The 19,683-nt window shown below is 47.0% G+C and overlaps 1 protein-coding gene across 4 annotated transcripts in view; it reads left to right on the forward strand.

The window, feature by feature from the left end:
• Positions 1–19,683, forward strand: part of SLC20A2 (solute carrier family 20 member 2) — a 70,637-nt gene that overhangs the window by 23,954 nt on the left and 27,000 nt on the right. For all 4 annotated transcript variants that reach the window (XM_074993872.1, XM_074993874.1, XM_074993871.1 and 1 more), the window contains exons 2-3: positions 4,213–4,761; positions 14,334–14,474. In XM_074993872.1, the coding sequence (XP_074849973.1) occupies positions 4,473–4,761; positions 14,334–14,474 (430 nt within the window). In that variant the 5' untranslated portion in view covers positions 4,213–4,472. The remainder of the gene's footprint in view (positions 1–4,212; positions 4,762–14,333; positions 14,475–19,683) is intronic.

Genomic DNA, 19,683 nt, shown 5'->3' on the forward strand with positions numbered 1-19,683 from the left:
AATTTAGAGCCATATAGGGATGTTCTTTGCATAGAACCACTTGAATTACACCACCTTTCATGTCGTGCATGTAATATGTGCAGCTTAAACTTACACGACAGAGCAGGGGAAGGCAAGAACTATTAAAGTGAATTTTAAATTGCTTGTATCTTTGGGTACAAGATGTATTCGCTGGTAATGGAATGGAGAGCAAGATCTGTGGGATGCTGTAATGCCAGTAGATGTATAGATAAGGAATGAAAATTTGACATGGTCTTTTTGAATGTAAAGCATGATTGTGTGAGAGTGGTGTGGAATAAGCTATCAAGAGCTCCAGTGTAATAAGTTTTTAGACAGACTTCTCAACTAGTGCTAGCTAGAAGCGAGCTTGCTTTTCATTACAGATTAAATGTTATTACTTAAAGAGAAATGTCAATTGTTTTGAACACTGCATGGGAACGATTCTGGTGGTTTGCCTCTTATCGTCTTAAGGGCACTGTTTGTTACCTTTGCACTTAGAAAATGATTATTTACCCTTTAGGGCAGCAGTTGGCAACCAAAAGAGCAAGAAGAACCATTTTTTCCAATTCAGTAAAATCTCAGTAATTCAAGAGCTGCAATGCATACTATTATGAGACAGTCCTTAATGTCAAACCGTACTTTTTGTAACTCCTCTTTCAAGGCCAGCGCGCACACAATGATTTGTAATGCAATACATGTTTAGTATGTGGCATTCACAGACTTTTTACATGTTGTATTTCCTCAAACTTCATGTGTGTTTGTACCACTATCTTCCTGACTTTCACTCCCAAACCTTCGCTCTCTCTAGAGGACGCTGGGGAAGTTATCCACCATTTCGAGATCATGTATCATTTATTATTTAGATATGAGTTGTTCATTTTTGGGCTTTTTGACATTCACATTTTATCAAAAATAATCAGGATGGGTTGTTTTTTATTTTGCAATTATAGCGTCAGGAGTTACAAAGAAGTCCTTAAGGAGCCCTGTACGGGAAGATTAAAGGGCGCATTGTTGGTTCTCACTGTCTGGTTGCTTGTTTCCTTCGTTCAGTATATTTGTTTTGAGTCACTGGTTGCTAATGTGTTCTAATTGACCTCTTGGACTTTGAACTTGGCTTTGTGAGTGTTGCTTTTGCCCTTCCCCACCATTGTCTGTTGGTTCCATGCGCTCAGATTTCTCTCTTTGGTAGCTATTTATTTGGCTACGAGAAGGAAAAAGACTAGCAACTTTACGTTCTATGCTGTTTAGTCCCAGAGAAGTCAGGAGTTACTTACCTATACTTGACTGACGGAATCTAAATCTCCCCTGCCCTGCACCTCGTTCAGTCTTTTTTGCAGGAGCAAAGTGGTTGTCAAATGCTCGTGTAACATATTTCATTCACTTGGCACTGGTACAAACCACTTCATATTGTGCAAAGCAGTGGAGAATCAGGCCAAAGATTTTCAGACTTCATGGACAGAGCACAGAACTCAGCACCTCCCTGCTTCAAGACCTTTTTTCTATGTCATGTAACCCACATTGAACTCCTCTGCCTCTTGGATTAGTGTGCAACTGGAACTCCACCCCAACAGGGATGCCAGGACGAATCTTCAGTCAGAGCACCTGAGCCTTCTGTTTCAAAACTACTCTTTTGTGTACCCACTGTGTGATTCCTCAGCTCCCAGAGCTTCATTACACATGCAGCCACTAGGTTTGGGATAGAAGAGACAGGTGAAAGGGTTGGGCTTGGGGGCAGTTTCTAAATTTTCCTTCCTCAAGAGTCCAGCAGCCTTCTGTGAAGCAATGAGTGGCATTCTAGACACTTTCAATCCATTTTCTGGTGTGCAAACTATACCAAGTGCTGTTATATCTCCACTTCAGCTTCACCAGTAGAAGAGTAGCCAGGGGTGCGGGAGGTGGGGGGCGCTACAAAGTCTGGCATTAAAGAGCAGCTGGGAGCTTTGTGGGATGTGTACAAAGGGAATAAAGATCTACCTACCTACATAATACTGTACCTACGTGCATAGTGCCTTCCTCATCTCCGTGGTACCTGAGCACCACTCCCACCTCTGAGGGCAGGCGGTGCTGTTGCCACAGTTTCTCACAGGTGGGAAACTGAGGCACAGAGCATCTAGTGACATGCCCAGTGTTGTGCTGTCAGTCTTCAGTAGTGCAGGGAATGGAACCCTGGTCCCCAGAGTCTCAGTCCAGAATCCTGTCTGCTAGATCATCCTCCTTATCTCAGATCCCCATAACCTCATCCTGCCCCACTGCTTCCCACACTACTGTGCCCCTTTCCTGGCCCTCCCCACCTATCTTCCCCAAGCCCCTGGCATCCACTGCCTCCTTTGCGTTGGGCTAGGGCTGGCTCGCTCTGTGCTGCCCCTGCCTGTCCTCCCGCTAACCTTGCAGACCACCATGGACACTGTGTCCCCCTGAAGCAAGGGCCCTTCCAAAGTGCAGGACCCAGGGCAGTTGCCCTGGCCCATCCTGTGGATGGGACGGCTCTGCTTGGACCTGTTCTGGGCACTACCAAAATTATACAAACCTGGCACCTATGTTTCCTGACTGTGATAATCTCTGCCAGGAGAGTAAGTGAACTTGGGGGGTCTTATGGTTGACCTTCCTTAGATGAAAGAGGGAGCACGCTTCAGAGTCCCTCTAAATGAATCTCAGATTGCAGCCTGCTTTGCTATAAGCTGGTGGAGGCGCTTCTCCCTAAGTGTAAGGCCACACTTCACCGGAGCCCAGGCTACCTTGGTGGCATTTTCCTTGTCAACACAGGGCTCTTTGCATAGCTTTATTAAAGCCTTATGCCCTGATATAGCTGTCTTCAGCCTTCAGTGTAGTCTGTTGCAGCATGGTTCCTTAATGAGATGCCCACAGCCAATACCCAGAGGGACCACAACTTGAAGGAAGGAAGATGACTTACCTCACGATAACTGGAGTTTTTTAAAGAATGTTCTGTTACCCATCCTACTTCCACATTGCTTCAGATCCATTAGGTATTTCCAGTAGAGCAAGGACTGTAGAGACAGATGGTCCACACCTGTCCTTATGCTCTTGGTTCAGAGCACGAGAAGGTATAGGCATGTATCAAAGCATGTCAGTTGTATAAATCTTCCCTTTTCAGGTTCATGAAATATATGTAATATTCCCAATGGAATCCCCATAGGGACCACACATCTCAGAGAACTCTGGGTTTTGGAAGGGAGGAAGGCCATTTTTTGCCTGTCTCCCTATCTTCATTTCTACTTCACACCGATAACTGAATGGGGGAAATCTGCTGTTGGCTTGTATAGATGATGATCATCAAGCTTTTTAAAGAAATGTTTGTCAAAATGTAATAGGTCCTGGGGAGGTTTGCATAATTGTGTGTGTGAGAAGAAGTAAATTGTTTTTTTTCCTGTCTTGAAGTCCATTCTTTTCTGTTCATTTTTTGTTTGGAAAAGCTGAAGTAGCTCAAGTTTTACGATATCAGAACTCCCTGAAAGCTACGTAGGAGCCATTGAAAAATACATAGTTGAGTATAATTAATTATTGCATTGTAGTGTTCAATAAACAAACTAGCCTTTCTCTTGGAGGAAAATAACCTTATACTTGTTTAATTGTTTTTAAATGTCTTTCCTGTGACCTGGGTAACATAAATGTAGGTACTTTTGAAAGGTACCTTATGAGTAATTATGGTAAATTCCAGTGATTGGAAGGCTAAAAGGCTGCCATATTCCTATTACCCCAAAGCAGCAATAGGTAGATATTTGGAGACATATCAGTGCCATCTCATGTGCTGTTTAATGAATAAATATGTTTTCAAAATTCAGGACTGGGGGTAAATTCACACAGTTCCATTGAAGTCAATGTAGAAAGGCCAGCTGGCATCAGCTGAGGATCTTGCTCTATTTAAGCCTTTCATTTACTGCAAGAAAGAAAAAAAGTCCTCTCCCTTTTCAGAGGGGGCCAATCATCCTCTTTGCTTAGAATTTAAACAAATTGTTAAAATGTATCAGTTCAAAATGAATCAATACATTTTTGAGTTGCTGATGACACTAAAAACCTGCATTGCTTTTGTGTTAACTTAGTTTCAAACGTGTCTGAGTGGCTTTACGGTTAGCCCTGTCACATGCCAAAATTAGATCCCATTAGTGGATTGAAATAATTTCTTTACTTCTGAAAGGACACACTGTTACCAGCTTTGCAGACTGTTTCACTTGTTCAATCTTTCTTCTGTTGCAGGACAGAACACTGCAGTTGTACCAGTTTTGAAGCAAAATATGGAATGTGTTTCACTGCTGACTGAACACCAGCAAATGAACAGTATTGACAGTAGCTTGAAAATCAGCAGTTAGCAGTTTGTTCAGTGCCCAGCACTTTCCAGAGAGAACAAACTGTTTACAAGAAATCTACTTTAGAAATCGGTTGCAATACCCTCTGGTTTTGATTATTTAAGTATTCGCAAAGGGGAGGCATTTACTTACAACCACGCTCTGGGAAAAATGGCAATGGAGGAATACCTGTGGATGGTCATTGTGGGTTTTATCATCGCTTTTATTTTGGCATTTTCTGTTGGAGCAAATGACGTTGCCAATTCTTTTGGGACTGCTGTGGGCTCTGGTGTGGTCACTTTGCGCCAAGCCTGCATTTTGGCTACCATTTTTGAAACCACTGGCTCAGTATTACTGGGAGCAAAAGTAGGAGAAACAATTCGGAAAGGTATCATTGATGTTAATCTGTACAACAGTACTGTGGATCTGCTGATGGCGGGAGAAGTTAGTGCAATGGTTGGTAAGTAACCGTCTTTCATATGTGAATCAGAATAGGCATCTAATTATAATCCTGTTCATTGTGAATTTTTCCGTGCCATTCAGTCATTTCCAGCTTTTAGTACTTACATGTCTAGTTCTTTTTCTTTTAAAAGGAGACCTGCACTCTCTTTATAAGTCTCTCGCTCATTTTACTACTTCCTTCCAGTCATGGACTTTTCTTGAATGTTCAGAACTTTTAATTTAAAAAAAAAATTGGAATAAGTAGTCTAAAGTAGCACTGAACAAGTGACTTTTAATTTGGGAAATGTATTAGCAGCATAATATGTCATTTATGGCCATATAAAAGATTATACAAAAGAAATGGCAGCTTACAGTGAAGACCTTTTTGGAGGATTTAGTCAAATTTAATTTAACTGGAAAACTAAAATATTCACTTAGACTCATCACAGACCATGTAACTGATTATAATTAACTGTATACTTGGTCTAGAGCCATAACAACATTGAAAGGAATAATAGATTAGAGAGCAACCAACTGCATCTAATTTTAATCCTTTTGATTCATAGTCCCTCATACAACTAAGGCGTATTTGTTTTTTCTGTCTACTGACATAGCTTTTGTTTGCTTTTAGTCTAAGTCTTGGTTAGATCAAATAGTGGGTTCAGAGGGACATGCAATTAGTCCTAGACCATGTTCTTTGTTTCTATGAAAAAAGGTGCTAGGAGCATTGTAGATGTGTGAGAAGATGGGACAGCAATAAGCACAGCTGTGACCGCATTTGGAAAAGGTTAAGGAGAGTCAGAAGGGACAGATTTCCGTGTTTTAAAAAAAATAGAAAGGGTCAGTGTGGTGACCCCAGTCTCGCCGTCCGGTTCGTGCAATGTGTTCCTTACAACCCCACCTACTGGAGTCATCTGATTATTTGGGAATAGCATCTTATTTTTAAATTTAAGTTTCCACCCTACCCAGCGCATTTGTAAGTTCCTCCCCAAGAATCTCCCCACTTCTAGCATCCTTCCCTTCTGTACCCACCCATGCATTTCTGTCTGATTCCTCAGTCTCTGTCTCTCACCAGTTTACCGCCTTTGCTTCTCAGCAAAGTACCTGCTGCACAAAAGCATACCTTGCACAACTGTTTTTCTTCGTCCTTTCCTCCAGAACAAACTTCGTGTGGGACTTCAGTCTGAGCACCATGTTCTGGTTTCTCTAATACTGTTTGGGAGGTTGCATGCTGTAGGATGGGGAGTTGGATCCCTCTTTAAAAGGCGTGATGGGATTCACTCAGCAGGGATCCCAAAAGGTCTTTGCTTTCTTTCGTTAGCCAAGAGGGTTTGGATTCAGTCACGTGGGATGTCCCCTCCCCCTTGCTGCTGTTCTTTCCATTACTTTTACCAGTATTCCCCCTATTTTTTTCCATTCATGAGCAGAATAAATTTTGCTGTGTGCCCCAAGACATACACATCTGTGCACCACTAATACAAACACATGTTGCAGGCTGTGGGTGCTCTGCTGATCAGCTGGGTGACACCTGAATCTCACCCAAGTGCTCTAGTTACAGAGAACATGACTACTACTTGTGGAGATAATGTCAAACTCAAGGGTGAAGACTATAATAACATCTCTGGGCCACTAATTCTGTTTTAGGCCAGGTCTACACTGGGGAAATAAGTCTATTTCAGATTCACAATCTGAGCTATAGCAATTGCGTAGCGAGAATGACCCTACAATAAACCCTTGAGTTATGTGGGGGTTGCATTCCTGCAACCTCTGCATAACTCAAATTTTCATGCAAGTTGGGGGGGGGTTCCTGTCTCCCAGGAAACTGACCAGCACTTGGTCCCACAATTAGTGGGGAGATGAGAACTAGGCTGCCCCCCCAGTTCCTGGCTCCCCTGGGCTTGCAGAAGCTGGGAAGCTGACCAGCACACCAGGACTGCTCAATTCCTGGCTCCCAGAGTGGCGGGGAGCCAGGAACCAGGGGGCAGCCTAGTTCTTGTCTCCCCACCACTTGTGGGACTAAGTGCTGATCAGTTTCCTGGGAGACAAGATCCAAGTGACAGCCTGGTTCCCAGCTCCCCGCTGCTTGTGGGACCCTGGAATCTGACCAGATCATGGCTGGTCAGTTTCCCAGTTCCCGCCAGCGCAAGACAGCCAAGAGCCAGGCTGCTGCTTGGTTCCCTGCTCCCGATCGCTCGGGGGACCTAGGAAACAGAACAGCCAGTGGAGGGGAGCCAGGAACCAGGGGCAGCCTGGCTCCCCTCTTCCCTCCATTTCTGCTGTCTGGTTCCCAGCTCCCTGCCACTCCCAGGACTGGGAAACTGCTCCTGTCAGGCAGCAGCCAAGAGTCAGGCTGTCACTCCTGACAAGATCAGTTTCCCCACTCATGCCGGAGAGGACAGCCTGACTCTCGCTGCTGCCACTGACAGGAGCAGGAAAACTGCTCCTTTCAGAACAAAAAGCAGTCAAGTAGCACTTTAAAGACTAGCAAAATAGTTTATTAGGTGAGCTTTCGTGGGACAGACCCACTTCTTCACCCCATAGCCAGACCAGAACAGACTCAATATTTAAGACACAGAGAACCAAAAACAGTAAGCAAGGAGGACAAATCAGAAAAAGATAATCAAGGTGAGCAAATCAGAGAGTGGAGGGGTGGGGGGGAAGATCAAGAATTAGATTGAGTCAAGTATGCAGACGAGCCCCTAAAGTGACTCACTCCTTTCAGGGGTGGCAAGAGTCAGGCTGCCGCCCCGATGAGCAATTTCCCACTCTTGTCGGGGGCAGCAGTTGCGTTAACCTGAGATATGCGCAACTTAGTCACGTGTATCTCAGAGGTTTGCTTTATCTGAAATCGACTTATCTGTCTTCACTGAGGGAGGTCGATGGGAGCATTTCTCCTGTTGGCTTCTCTTACTCCTTGCGATAGCGAGGAGTAGAGGGGTTCACTGCCAGCCCCAGACAGATCAGTTTCATGGTTCTCTTCCTGACTGGGTTGATCTTCCATGCAGTATAGACAAGTCCTTAGAGACTAGGTTGCTAGACCTAAATAGTCACTTTTTCTAGGTTTACTAGTGCCACTGTACTTAGACTTGCCTACACTGGGACTTTTAGCACAGACTTAGCTGCATAACTTTAAACTGCCACTTGCAATGGTGCAGCTTGCCCTCCTTTGCCGTTTAAGTGACGCATGCACCTTCTGACCTGACATTTATAATAAACGTGATCTCCTTCAGCAGGAAGACTTCATTTGTATCTGTTTGACGCCCCAGTGCTGTAAACTGGTAGGGGCAGTCAAATCTGTAAGCATCGAATACTGCCTGCAGAGGCAGCTGGCCAGCAGCGCAAAGAACACAGCTCATTTGCATGGACATTTATATAAGCCAGCCTGAACTTTGTGACCTGCAGCATTCCTGTCCTCCAGCGATGCCCCTAAGAATAAATTCACATTTTAAAGCTCCGAGTTAATGAAATAAACGTCACTATCTGCAACTGCTCTTTTGCTTTGCCTCGATTCCCTCTCCAAATTTTCTTTCTTATCCATACCAGTTTCTTTTTCTCTCCCCATTGTAAGCATGGTTTTTCTCCTTCCTTTTCTTTGGGTAGGTTTGGGAAATCTATTCCCCCTCTCCCCCTTCACACAGAGTGAACTCTTTCCTACTACAGCCACACTGTTGTGCATGTGGTCTGCTTTAGTTCTTTGAGGAGGGTCAGTGGAATGATTATTAGGAAGCACACCTTAGTTTAACTCTTTATATGACAAGCAGCTGCAGTAGAGCTCTGTTACTTTGCCTGGGGCTTTGCAGAGTTGCCAACATTTTCAATCTTGCATTGGTTTCCCAGGGTGGGTCTATTAGGCTTAGGAGTGGGGACATTTTGGCGAATTTTACAACTTGCTACAAACTAATGTAGAATCAACCAGTTGTGTCACTATCTCCATGTACCATCATTTTACTGGTACAAGGTGACTCACCTGCCTGAGGCTGCAGAGGGAGACAGTGTCACAGCTGGGATAAGAGAGCCTGAAATCCCTTGCTCTCAATCCTGTGCTTATTCCACTCTTTCCAGCTGCATCTTGCACTGTGGGATGCCCAGCTGCCACCTGGGCAGCACAGCAGCTGGAAGCTGGCTAAGAGTGGGACCTGGCAGCAGCCCTACTCATACCATTTACCCGCAGTTACAGGTTGAGCTGAGGGTCACCCCAACCCTCCCAAAAAAATCAAAAGTCCTGGTTATCACAAGTCTCAAAGGCCAGATTTGTGGAGCATAATGGGAGCTGTGTAAAAGCCCGCAGTGCTGAGGAAATAATGAGCAAGATGGAGGATGTCTGAAGTGGTGTTACAATTTTGTAGCTCCAGAGACCAGATATGTGAGGGAATATCTTTTATTGGTCCGTCTTCTATCAGTGAGAGGGACAAGCTTTTGAGCTACACACACACAGGCGCTTTGAGGCTTCCATGACTTTGGGCTTCACAGGCTCCAAAAGCTAATTCTGCCATCATCTCTCTGGTTCTGAGTCTCCTGCCTTGAGTATCTCCAGGTCACCCTTTCACCTCACAATTCCTCGGCAGTCCCAGTTACGTCCTCACAAGCGCTTCTACTTTCTGCTAATTGGGTGGGGATGATAAAATAAGGGACGGTGTCAGATCTTGTCTAGTGGCGAGAGTGCTCGTGACAAGTTCAGCACAGCTTTGGTTTCGTGGCACATGTAATGTACAATTATATATCTTGTTGATCATTTTTCAGACTACGCCACGTCTTCTCATTCACACCACAGCCCATGATCTGGGCCCAAAAGTTCCTGAGTTCTTCTATGCTTATTTTAGTGCAGGACAACAGAAACCTATAAATTACAGAGCAGGTGTTCCTTGTCTGAGCTAGAGTTTCCATTGGGAGTAGCAGTGCCAGTTGTTTTGGGACAGCGTCCCAGGAGAGATTAGTTTTACCAGTTGACTTTCAGAAGGCACTATGTGCAGTCCCAAATTGAATATCTCAGTCTTCGTAAGAGGGAAAATATATTGTGTAATAGCTGATTTACAGTGATAAGTCCCTGTTCAGACCTGTCAAAAGCTTTTTCATAAGTGCACTTTGGATTCTACCCTTGTGTTCATTGATCACCATTAAATTTGTCAGTTTGGACTGTCTTGGCCAGTGTCCTAATCAAGATATTGAGTATTGAAGAGCTGGTGCTCACTCAGGTGGTAGTTGCCCTTGCAATGGGTGTGGGTATCTAAATGTCAGTCCTCCTCCTCGGAAGGGCTTGGATAGTTGAGGTCTTCCATTGTGTTATTCCCAGAAATCACATTAGGGATATTGGGCTTCTCACCTCCCGGTCGTGTCACTTCCAGCCCCTCCATCCCTCCTTATGAGCAGTGCTCAGTCTGATTTCTCTCTCCTCTCCCCCATCCACCCTCCTTTGGGATTCTTGTCTCTCTCCTCGCAACCCTGCAACCTGTCTCCCCTGCCTGCCACTTCTATGTTGCTAGCCTCTGTCTGCTCACTTCCTTGCTCTTTCCACCCAGTTTGATCTCGAGCCCTCGTTTGCCTGCTAAAATAGTCTTTGCGAAGCCCTTTTTGCTCCCGATTCTGGCCATCACCTTCTCTCCTCTGCATCGCCCTTAGCCATTGTGGCTCCAGCCAGTCCTTCTGTAGCTTTCAATCCACCAGTGTCTTCTCTGCCTCTTTGCATCACCCCTTGGCCATGGAGTCACTTGTCCCGGTGCTCCAGGACCTCTTTGCGGTGCTCAGATACAGCACTTAAGGGGTCTCATCCAGAACATAATCTTCTCAGGCTGGGACTCTGAACTCTAACCACCCGAGAGTGGCTCCTGTAAATCCTCAGAACAGGAATTCTGAGTCAGCCGAAAGCGCAGCCTGCCAGGACTGGGATGCATCTCTACACGCCCAGCTGCCTTCTGCCCAGCTCTGCTGGGCAGCTGCCCCTCTAGAGCTTCAGGCGCTGTCGCCCTGAATGCAGAGGACTCCTACAAGCACTGGCTTCTCTACCCACGTGCAGCCATGGTGCTTTGCATCAGTGGCGCTGAGCTCCAGTTCCTTTGCTTAGGTGGCATCTCCGTACAAGAGCTGGAGGCAGCGGGAGAGAGTCAGCAGCTGTGTCTGCTTCTGTTACAGCTCCCAACATCCGGGTGACTCCTATCCAGGCTTCCAGAGTTTCCCTGCTCCCTGGGGATTCTGGGAAATAATACGTAGTAAGAGACCTTGCCCAGTCATGAAGGGAGGGTCCTCTGCAAAGCGCTCAGTCCTGGCTGTGATGTAATCAGGGGAGGTAGGAGCTCTCAGGTCAGGAGGAATGCTTTGTCTGCTGCTCCCCAGCACAGGAAGGTTTGGTCCAGCTGCAGAGTTCAGGCCTCCAGTGTGGCCCATGTCAAAGCCCTGCCGGCCTATCACATGGGCAATTGAAGCCACAGACAGAGGATCAGTGATGGCAGCTGCAGTTTGTGTGCAGAGCCACAGGAGGGCTCTTGTGGTAGCAGGTAGCTACTCTCCTGCGTATCCTCTTTTTTACTGCAAAATTTACCCCAGAGAAATTAACCTGAGCTGCAGCTAATCCAGGAGCCTACAGTGGCTGCTCCTGAGAAATACGTGGCCCAGAAGCCCCAGTCCAATAAGGCTGCCGTGTCCCTGTCCCCAGTTTGAGGCTCCCATTTCGGAGGAACTGTAGCAGGCAGAGGGGAATTAAGTGTGCCAGTGAAGGCCGGTGGAGTTGCTGCTGGTGTTCTGTGTTTCTGGCTTGCGACAAGTCTGAAAGGGTTTTGGAAGTAGAGCCCCTTTTTTCCTATCCTTGCCAAAGCTACTCTACTCAATGGGCTTTCACCAGCCAGGTGGCTTGAATTGTCTGTGAATCAGTGCTCAAAGAGAGGGTTGGAAACTTCATCCGCTTAGGCCAGTCTGGATTCTGTCCTCACTTGGGTCTGGAGGACTTTGCCTGTCAGCGGAAAGGGGAGGGGAAAGCAAAGGGCCTGTGCTTTCCACAGGTGAAAGAATGTGTCCATCCTGGGACCAGAAGTTTCTTGATCGGCCAGAAGAAGTCAGGGGTTGTCCTGTGTGTCCATATGGCCTGCCTGCCTCCCCAGCTTTTGCATGTGACAAGTAGTTAAGGGCACATCAAGTCACCCTGGTCTCTGTGCTGTTGAGCAGTTGGCCTGTTAGTATCGTATACCCAAGTTGAAGCTCTTGACCACTTGAACTAGGGTGAGCGGTCTCATCCAAGCAATACACTCCCATTTAGGGAAGATTCACTTCTTCTTTTAGCCACCGGAGAAAACACCACTTCAGGCCTGGGTGTAAAATCTGGCTCAGAGTTAGCTGGGGCTTGTGAGAAAATGAGCCTAAGGGATTGCAGCTATAAGGAGACTCTTGTGTCCAGTGTTTGGAGATGTGCCCTGGTTGTGTGACCTGAATTGACTGCATCAGACCACGTAATCTGATGCTTCAGCTGGCCTGATCATGGCTTCCCGAGAAGCAACCTGCCTGACCCCATGCCTCAAACCTGTGAGGTGGCCTGTTTTACGACCTCAACATTTACCCGCAGGAAGAGCTGAGCTTTATTTTCTGCACAGATGGTGCCTTACTCTGAGTTTGATACCCCCAGAACCTCCTGGAGTGCTGCAGCCTTGGCCACCACCACCTTGTGAAAGAGAGAGGCTGCTGTGGCAAGAGTGAAACACTGCATTTTGATGTGCCAGTGGGATCCTCGCAGCATAAAGAATTCAGTCGGGGTGGGGTGGCGGATCCCACAGGCCACCACCCACTAGCCCCTGTCCAGTGTGGTGTCTGCTGTAACCCCAGTCTTGAATGCTGAATTGTCTTCTACTGTCACAGTATAACCTATTGATGTGTCCTCTTGACCCTATTCTTACCCTTTTCTCATTCCTCCCCTCTGCTGTCTTTCTCGGCATGCTCTAGTTTTCCAAAACCTAAAAACCCTCTTTCTCACCCGTCTCCTCAACTTCCTTCCTTTTCTTCTGAGCATGCATTCTATCCCCACTGCCTTCTTCCTCTGCTTCTCTGTAGCAGGGGTGCTCAGCCTTTCTCCTACCTGAGCTGTCCTCTGACCCTCTGCCCACTTAGCAATATGCAAAAGGTTTGGTGCCCTCTCTGACACCTCTCATGAGAACCAAGGTCATCCTGGGCCCCTTTGCCACGGGAAAGCCAACATATGCCTGTTTAGAAGAGGAGCAGGGTGTGTTTAATACCCTTTTCACAAGAAAAAGCAAAGAGTGGTGTGCCGGTGGGCTTAGCTTTGGTAAAGTTCACAACTTGTACAGCCTCAGTTCCACTGATAGCATCTTTGCCATCAAAGCTTCCTGGCGAGTTGAACAACGTGCCCAAATGAATGGGATGTGCTCATTGCTTTGGAATGAAGCATGCTGAGTTCCCCGCCCAGAGAGCAGTGGTCCTGAGACATTGCCTGGATGTTAAGACCTTGTTCTTGAGAACCGAGCTTTACTGTTCCCTCGATGCATTCCTCCAGGCATTTGCACACACTGTATGGCTGTGTCCACACAACAGCCTAACCTCAAAACAAGCTGTGGAATTTGCATAGCTTATTTCAAGGGAACATCGAAATAGGCTATTTCGACACGTGGTGCCGAACGGCGCCATATGCTGAGATAAAGCAGTATTTCGAGGCATCCCTGCCAGAAGGAGTACAGCAGTGTCAGAAGACTGTGCACATTGCTCAAACTGTTTAGAGACAAGTGGCTCGTTTCTTAGCTGCAGGCAGCTGTTTCGGGGTGCCTTCCACCTAGGCATAGCCTAACTGTCCCTTAATTATGAACGTAATTCCCTCTCTCATTTTCCCTTCCCTTGCCTTACCCCTCCTCACCGGTAAAAGCACTGCTGGATACTCAACACTCTGGAGCATCTCTCTGTGCCGCCACTGCTGTTACACCCATTGCGCTCCTCCAGTGGCAGGTCACCCCAAATGCACCCCAGTGTTCTGCTGCCAAGTAACTGGACTTGTCCAGCAACATTTGCCTGTATGCCTGAGGGTATTGGCACTCGTTACCGAAAATGAGCTTGTTTGCCAGATCAAATGGCTCAGAAAGGTTAAAAGTGACCCAAAAGCAGCGTAGCTGTCGCTAGGCAATTCTGTGCCACTCTAATGTCCTGTTCGCCTGACTCAGAGAGCGGGACAGGTGCGTCTTAGAAATAAACCTGGTTTACATGTTTGAGTTCTGCTGAGATCGAAGGACAACAATTGGGGTACTCCTGGGGTCAGCTTGGAGTTTTGCCCAAGACAGAGTGAAGTGGAGGAGGCTTGTAGATGACCTTTGCTCCATGTGGAATACAAGGGATAAGTAGTAGCATATCTGAGGGGTCAGGAAATGCTGTTCATAAGACAGACTCTCAGGGAAATGTTATGTTCAAAGTCACTAGCTGTGCTCGGAGGCTGGCAGAACATGATAAAGACTGTTTTGTGCAAGCTTCTGCGGTGGGTGCTGGCAGTAGGCAGCCCTGGGAGAGGAATGTGAGTGTGTGGTTGAGCGAGCCGTGCTGTACACTGTTGTTGTTGTTGTTGGTGCCATTATCATTGTTTATATCGGATGCTCTTTTCCCCCCTTCGACGTCTAGGTTCCGCCGTTTGGCAGCTGATTGCCTCTTTCTTGAAACTCCCAGTGTCTGGGACCCACTGCATAGTGGGGGCTACAATTGGATTCTCGCTCGTTGCGATTGGCGCACAGGGTGTGCAGTGGATGCAGCTTGTCAAGATTGGTAATTGACATTTCCTTTTATGTGTGAGGGTATGTGGAAAATTGTTCACTGGCTGCAAAAGTTCTGGCAGAAATTCTTGCACGATTTTAATGTGCTGTTTCACTTCCATCCCCCTCCATGCCTGTTGTTCAGAAGGCGTGTGTGTCATGTTCCCTAAGGGGTCGATAGTGACTTGAGGCACAGCCTGAAGCCAGGATGGTGTGTAAAACTCATCTTCCCCAGGGCTGGCTCTGGGAGACTCTTCCTCAGGGGCACTCCCTGAGCTGAGAGGTCCTCCCCTGCTGACTCCCAAGGGATAGAACTACTGGTGGGGGCTGATAATGGCAGCACATTATGACATCTGACTTCTCTTCTCCCCTGAAATATACATAGGCTCAGCTGCACTGTCCAGAAGATGAGGGGTACAGCCAAGGGGCTCTTCATTGCCCATCTGCAGACCCCTGCTCCAGGGAGGGAATAACCTTTTGTGCAGCAAAACCTGGGGTAGCCCTCTCCGGAGTTAAGGTGGTTCTTACGACTCTTCATGACATGTAGTCCAAGTCACACGTTAGCCCTGTGTTTGTTTTTATGGAGGAGATACTAGCCGACCAGCAGGGGCCTTTTGCTGATCAAAACTGTATTTAAAAAAAAAAAAAAATTTAGGGTAAAAAGTAATCGTGAGCTATCAGTGGGGGAGAGCGATCAGTCTATTCTTAAAACCCCTGTTCCAAGCTGTCAGCTTTCTTGGATTGGATTTCCAGAAGTGCTCAGCACTGGCTGAACTTGGCTGCCAGTGACGGCAGTGAAGTTTTGCCTCTGATTGCAGTGAGACAAAAGCAGGATCAGCTCTAAGCACTTCTGACAGCTGTAAGAAGTTATTAGCCTTGTCAAAACCCTAGATAATTCTCCAATCACAATAGTCTGTTTTGGAACTTGTTGCAATATTTGGCCCTGATCCTGGGAGCTACATAAGAACAGCCATTACTGGGTCAGACCAAAGGTCCATCCAGCCCAGTAGCCTGTCTGCTGACAGCGGCCAGTGCCAGGTGCCCCAGAGGGGGTGGACCGAAGACTATGATCAAGCGATTTGTCTCCTGCCTTCCATCTCCAGCCTCTGACAATCAGAGGCCAGGGACCCCATTCCTGCCCTGGGCTAACAGCCTTTTATGGACCTAACCTCCATGAATGTATCCAGCTCTTTCTTACATTCTGTAACAGCAATGAAGGGTCCTGTGGCACCTTATACACTAACAGAAAAGTTTTGAGCATGAGCTTTCATGAGCACAGACTCACTTCATCAGATGCTGGTCATGGAAATCTGCAGGGCCAGGTATAAATAAGCCAGAGCAAGGGTGGGGATAACAAGGTTAGCTCAGTCAGCAAGGGTGAGGCTTACTACCAGCAGTTGATCTGGAGGTGTGAACACCAAGGGAGGGGAAGCTACTTCTGTATGTAGCCAGCCATTCACAGTCTTTGTTTAAGCCAGAGCTGAGGGCGTCGAATTTGCAGATGAATTGTAGCTCAGAAATTTCTCTTTGGAGCCTGGTCCTGAAATTTCTTTGCTGTAGGATAGCTACTTTTAAGTCTGCTATTGTGTGGCCTGGGTGAAGTGCTCTCCTACAGGTTTTTGTACATTGCTGTTTCTGATGTCTGATTTGTGTGTGTTTATTCTTTTACGTAGAGACTGTCCAGTTTGTCCGATGTATATAGCAGAGGGGCATTGCTGGCACATGATGGCATAAATTATATTGGTAGATGTGCAGCTGAATGAACCCACGATGTTGTGGCTGATCTGGTTAGGTCTTGTAATGGTGTTGCCGGTGTAGATATGTAACACGGCTACCCCTCCGATACTTGACACCATGCAAGGCACTGCATTTAGCCGTATGGACTGGAAATCTATCAACCTCACAAGGAAGCTTGCACAAACTCAGACAGACATCATTTTTCTCTCCAAATGCAAACGAATGGACATCATACCAAATGGACTAAAGGTGAAAAATCCTTTGCAATCTACATACTGCACAAACAACAGTGAGAGATTATGCCATACACTCTCGAAGAAACTGAGGAACCACCTAATCAGCATCCTGTACAACAAACAGGAGAACATCAAAAAAGAGCTCTCAGATCTGGAGTCTTTCATAAAAAACCAGCCTTCAACACAAACTTCCACACCGCTGAACTTTACCAAAGTAAGACAGGAGATTTACATTAGACACTTCACTACTCTACAGAGGAAAAAGGAGTGCAAGCTGTCTAAACTCCTGCCTGCCACACAGAGCCACAGCAGTGGTACCACTAACTCAGCCAGCAATATCGTCAATCTGTCCAGCTACACACTCAGCTCAGCAGAAGAGTCTGCTCTTTCTCGGGGACTCTCTTTTTGCCCCACCACCCGCACAAACAGAATACAGTTCTGCGGTGATCTGGAAGCCTACTTTCGCCGTCTCAGGCTCAAAGAATGCTTTCAACACAACACTGACCAGCACACCGTTACACAGACACCCTCCCAGCAGCACAAGAAGAATAACTCCACGTGGACTCCTCCTGAGGGTAGAAATAACAGTCTGGACCTATATGTAGAATGCTTTCGCCGACGCGCACAGGCAAAAATTGTGGAGAGACAGCATCGTTTGCCTCACAACCTCAGTCGTGTGGAACGCAATGCCATCCACAGCCTCAGAAACAACCCTGACATTATAATCAAAGATGCAGATAAAGGAGGAGCTACTGTCGTCATGAACAGGTCTGACTACCAGAAGGAGGCTTCCAGACAACTCTCCAATACCAAATTTTACAGACTACTTTCCTCAGATCCCACCGAGGAATACACTAAGAAACTACACCATCTGCTCAGGACACTCCCTACACAAGCACAAGAACAGATTTATACCAACACACCTCTAGAGCCCCGTCCGGGGCTATTCTACCTACTACCCAAGATCCACAAACCTGGAAGTCCTGGATGCCCCATCATCTCAGGCATTGGCACCCTCACTGAAGGACTGTCTGGTTACGTGGACTCTGTCCTCAGACCCTATGCCACCAGCACTCCCAGCTATCTCCGAGACACCACTGACTTCCTGAGAAAACTGCAAGACATTGATGACCTACCAGAAAACACTATCCTAGCCACCATGGATGTAGAGGCTCTCTATACCAACATCCCACACAAAGATGGAATAAATGCTGTCTGGAACAGTATCCCTGATGATGCTACAGCACATCTGATGGCTGAGCTCTGTAACTTTATCCTCACACACAACTGTTTCAGATTTGGCGACGACATATACCTTCAAATCAGCGGCACAGCTATGGGTACACGCATGGCCCCTCAATATGCCAATATTTTCATGGCTGACCTGCAACAGCGCTTCCTTAGCTCTCGTCCACTAACACCCTGTCTCTACTTACGCTACATTGATGATATCTTCATCATCTGGACCCATGGAAAGGAGACTCTGGAGGAATTCCACTGGGACTTCAACAACTTTCACCCCAACATCAACCTCAGCCTGGAACAGTCCACACAGGAGATCCACTTCCTGGACACCACGGTGCTAATACACGATGGCCACATCAATACCACCCTGCACCATAAACCCACTGACCGCTACGCCTACCTTCATGCCTCCAGCTTCCACCCCAGACACACCACACAATCCATTGTCTACAGCCAAGCACTAAGATATAACCGCATTTGCTCCAACCCCTCCGACAGAGACAAACACCTACAGGATCTCTACCAAGCATTCTTGAAACTGCAATACCCACCTGAGGAAATGAAAAAACAGATCAACAGAGCCAGACGTGTGCCACAAAGCCTCTTACTACAGGACAAGCCCAAGAGAGAAACCAACAGAACACCACTAGCCATCACCTACAGTCCTCAGCTAAAACCTCTGCAGCGCATCATCAGGGATTTACAACCCATCCTGGACAATGATCCCCCACTTTCACAGGCCTTGGGAGGCAGACCAGTCCTTGCCCACAACCTGCCAACCTGAAGCAAATCCTAATCAGCAACTATACGCTGCACCACAGTCACTCTAACTCAGGGACCCATCCATGCAACAAACCTCGTTGCCAGCTCTGCCCACATATCTACACCGGCAACACCATTACAGGACCTAACCAGATCAGCCACAACATCGTGGGTTCATTCAGCTGCACATCTACCAATATAATTTATGCCATCATGTGCCAGCAATGCCCCTCTGCTATGTACATCGGACAAACTGGACAGTCTCTACGTAAAAGAATAAATGCACTCAAATCAGACATCAGAAATGGCAATATACAAAAACCCGTAGGAGAGCACTTCAATCTCCCATGCGACACAGTAGCAGGCTTAAAAGTAGCTGTCCTACAGCAAAGAAATTTCAGGACCAGACTCCAAAGAGAAATTTCTGAGCTACAATTCATTTGCAAATTCGACGCCCTCAGCTCTGGCTTAAACAAAGACTGCGAATGGCTGAGTAAATACAGAAGCAGCTTCCCCTCCCTTGGTGTTCACACCTCCAGATCAACTGCTGGTAGTAAGCCTCACCCTTGCTGACTGAGCTAACCTTGTTATCCCCACCCTTGCTCTGGCTTATTTATACCTGGCCCTGCAGATTTCCATGACCAGCATCTGATGAAGTGAGTCTGTGCTCACGACAGCTCGTGCTCAAAACTTTTCTGTTAGTCTATAAGGTGCCACAGGACCCTTTGTTGCTGTTACAGATCCAGACTAACACGGCTACCCCTCTGATTCTCACATTCTGTTACAGTCTGAGCCTTCACAGTCTCCTCTGGCAAGGAGTTGGAAGACAGATAGATCCCCGTGTCTGCATGAGTCGCATTGAATTTAGCGGCGCTCCAGTTAGGAACAGGGATCTGCTCACCCAGAGTAGCTTTCTGGATTCAGGGCCATAACGATTAACCAGAGCTCAGGGTTCTTATTCAGATGGCGCTCAGCTCTGGGGAGGCTCTTGTGCGAGGTGCAGTTGCTGTCATCGCAGTGTTGTTCTGGAACCCCCGGCATGGGGTTTTCTGAAGTGCTTTGCGTTAGTAACACCATTGTCTTCAGTGGGAGTGGAGGTGAGCCACTACTGAGTGCTTCTGGAAATCCCACAAGTGTGCCCGAGCTGCATTGTGCTTTGGTTCTTTTCCTATTTGACAAATGCAGAACTTCCTCCCATACACGGGATGTTTCCACTTATTGTTTGTTGTATCTCTTTTCCAC

Source organism: Carettochelys insculpta, chromosome 4 (assembly GCF_033958435.1).
Source record: "Carettochelys insculpta isolate YL-2023 chromosome 4, ASM3395843v1, whole genome shotgun sequence".
NCBI lineage: Eukaryota > Metazoa > Chordata > Testudines > Carettochelyidae > Carettochelys > Carettochelys insculpta.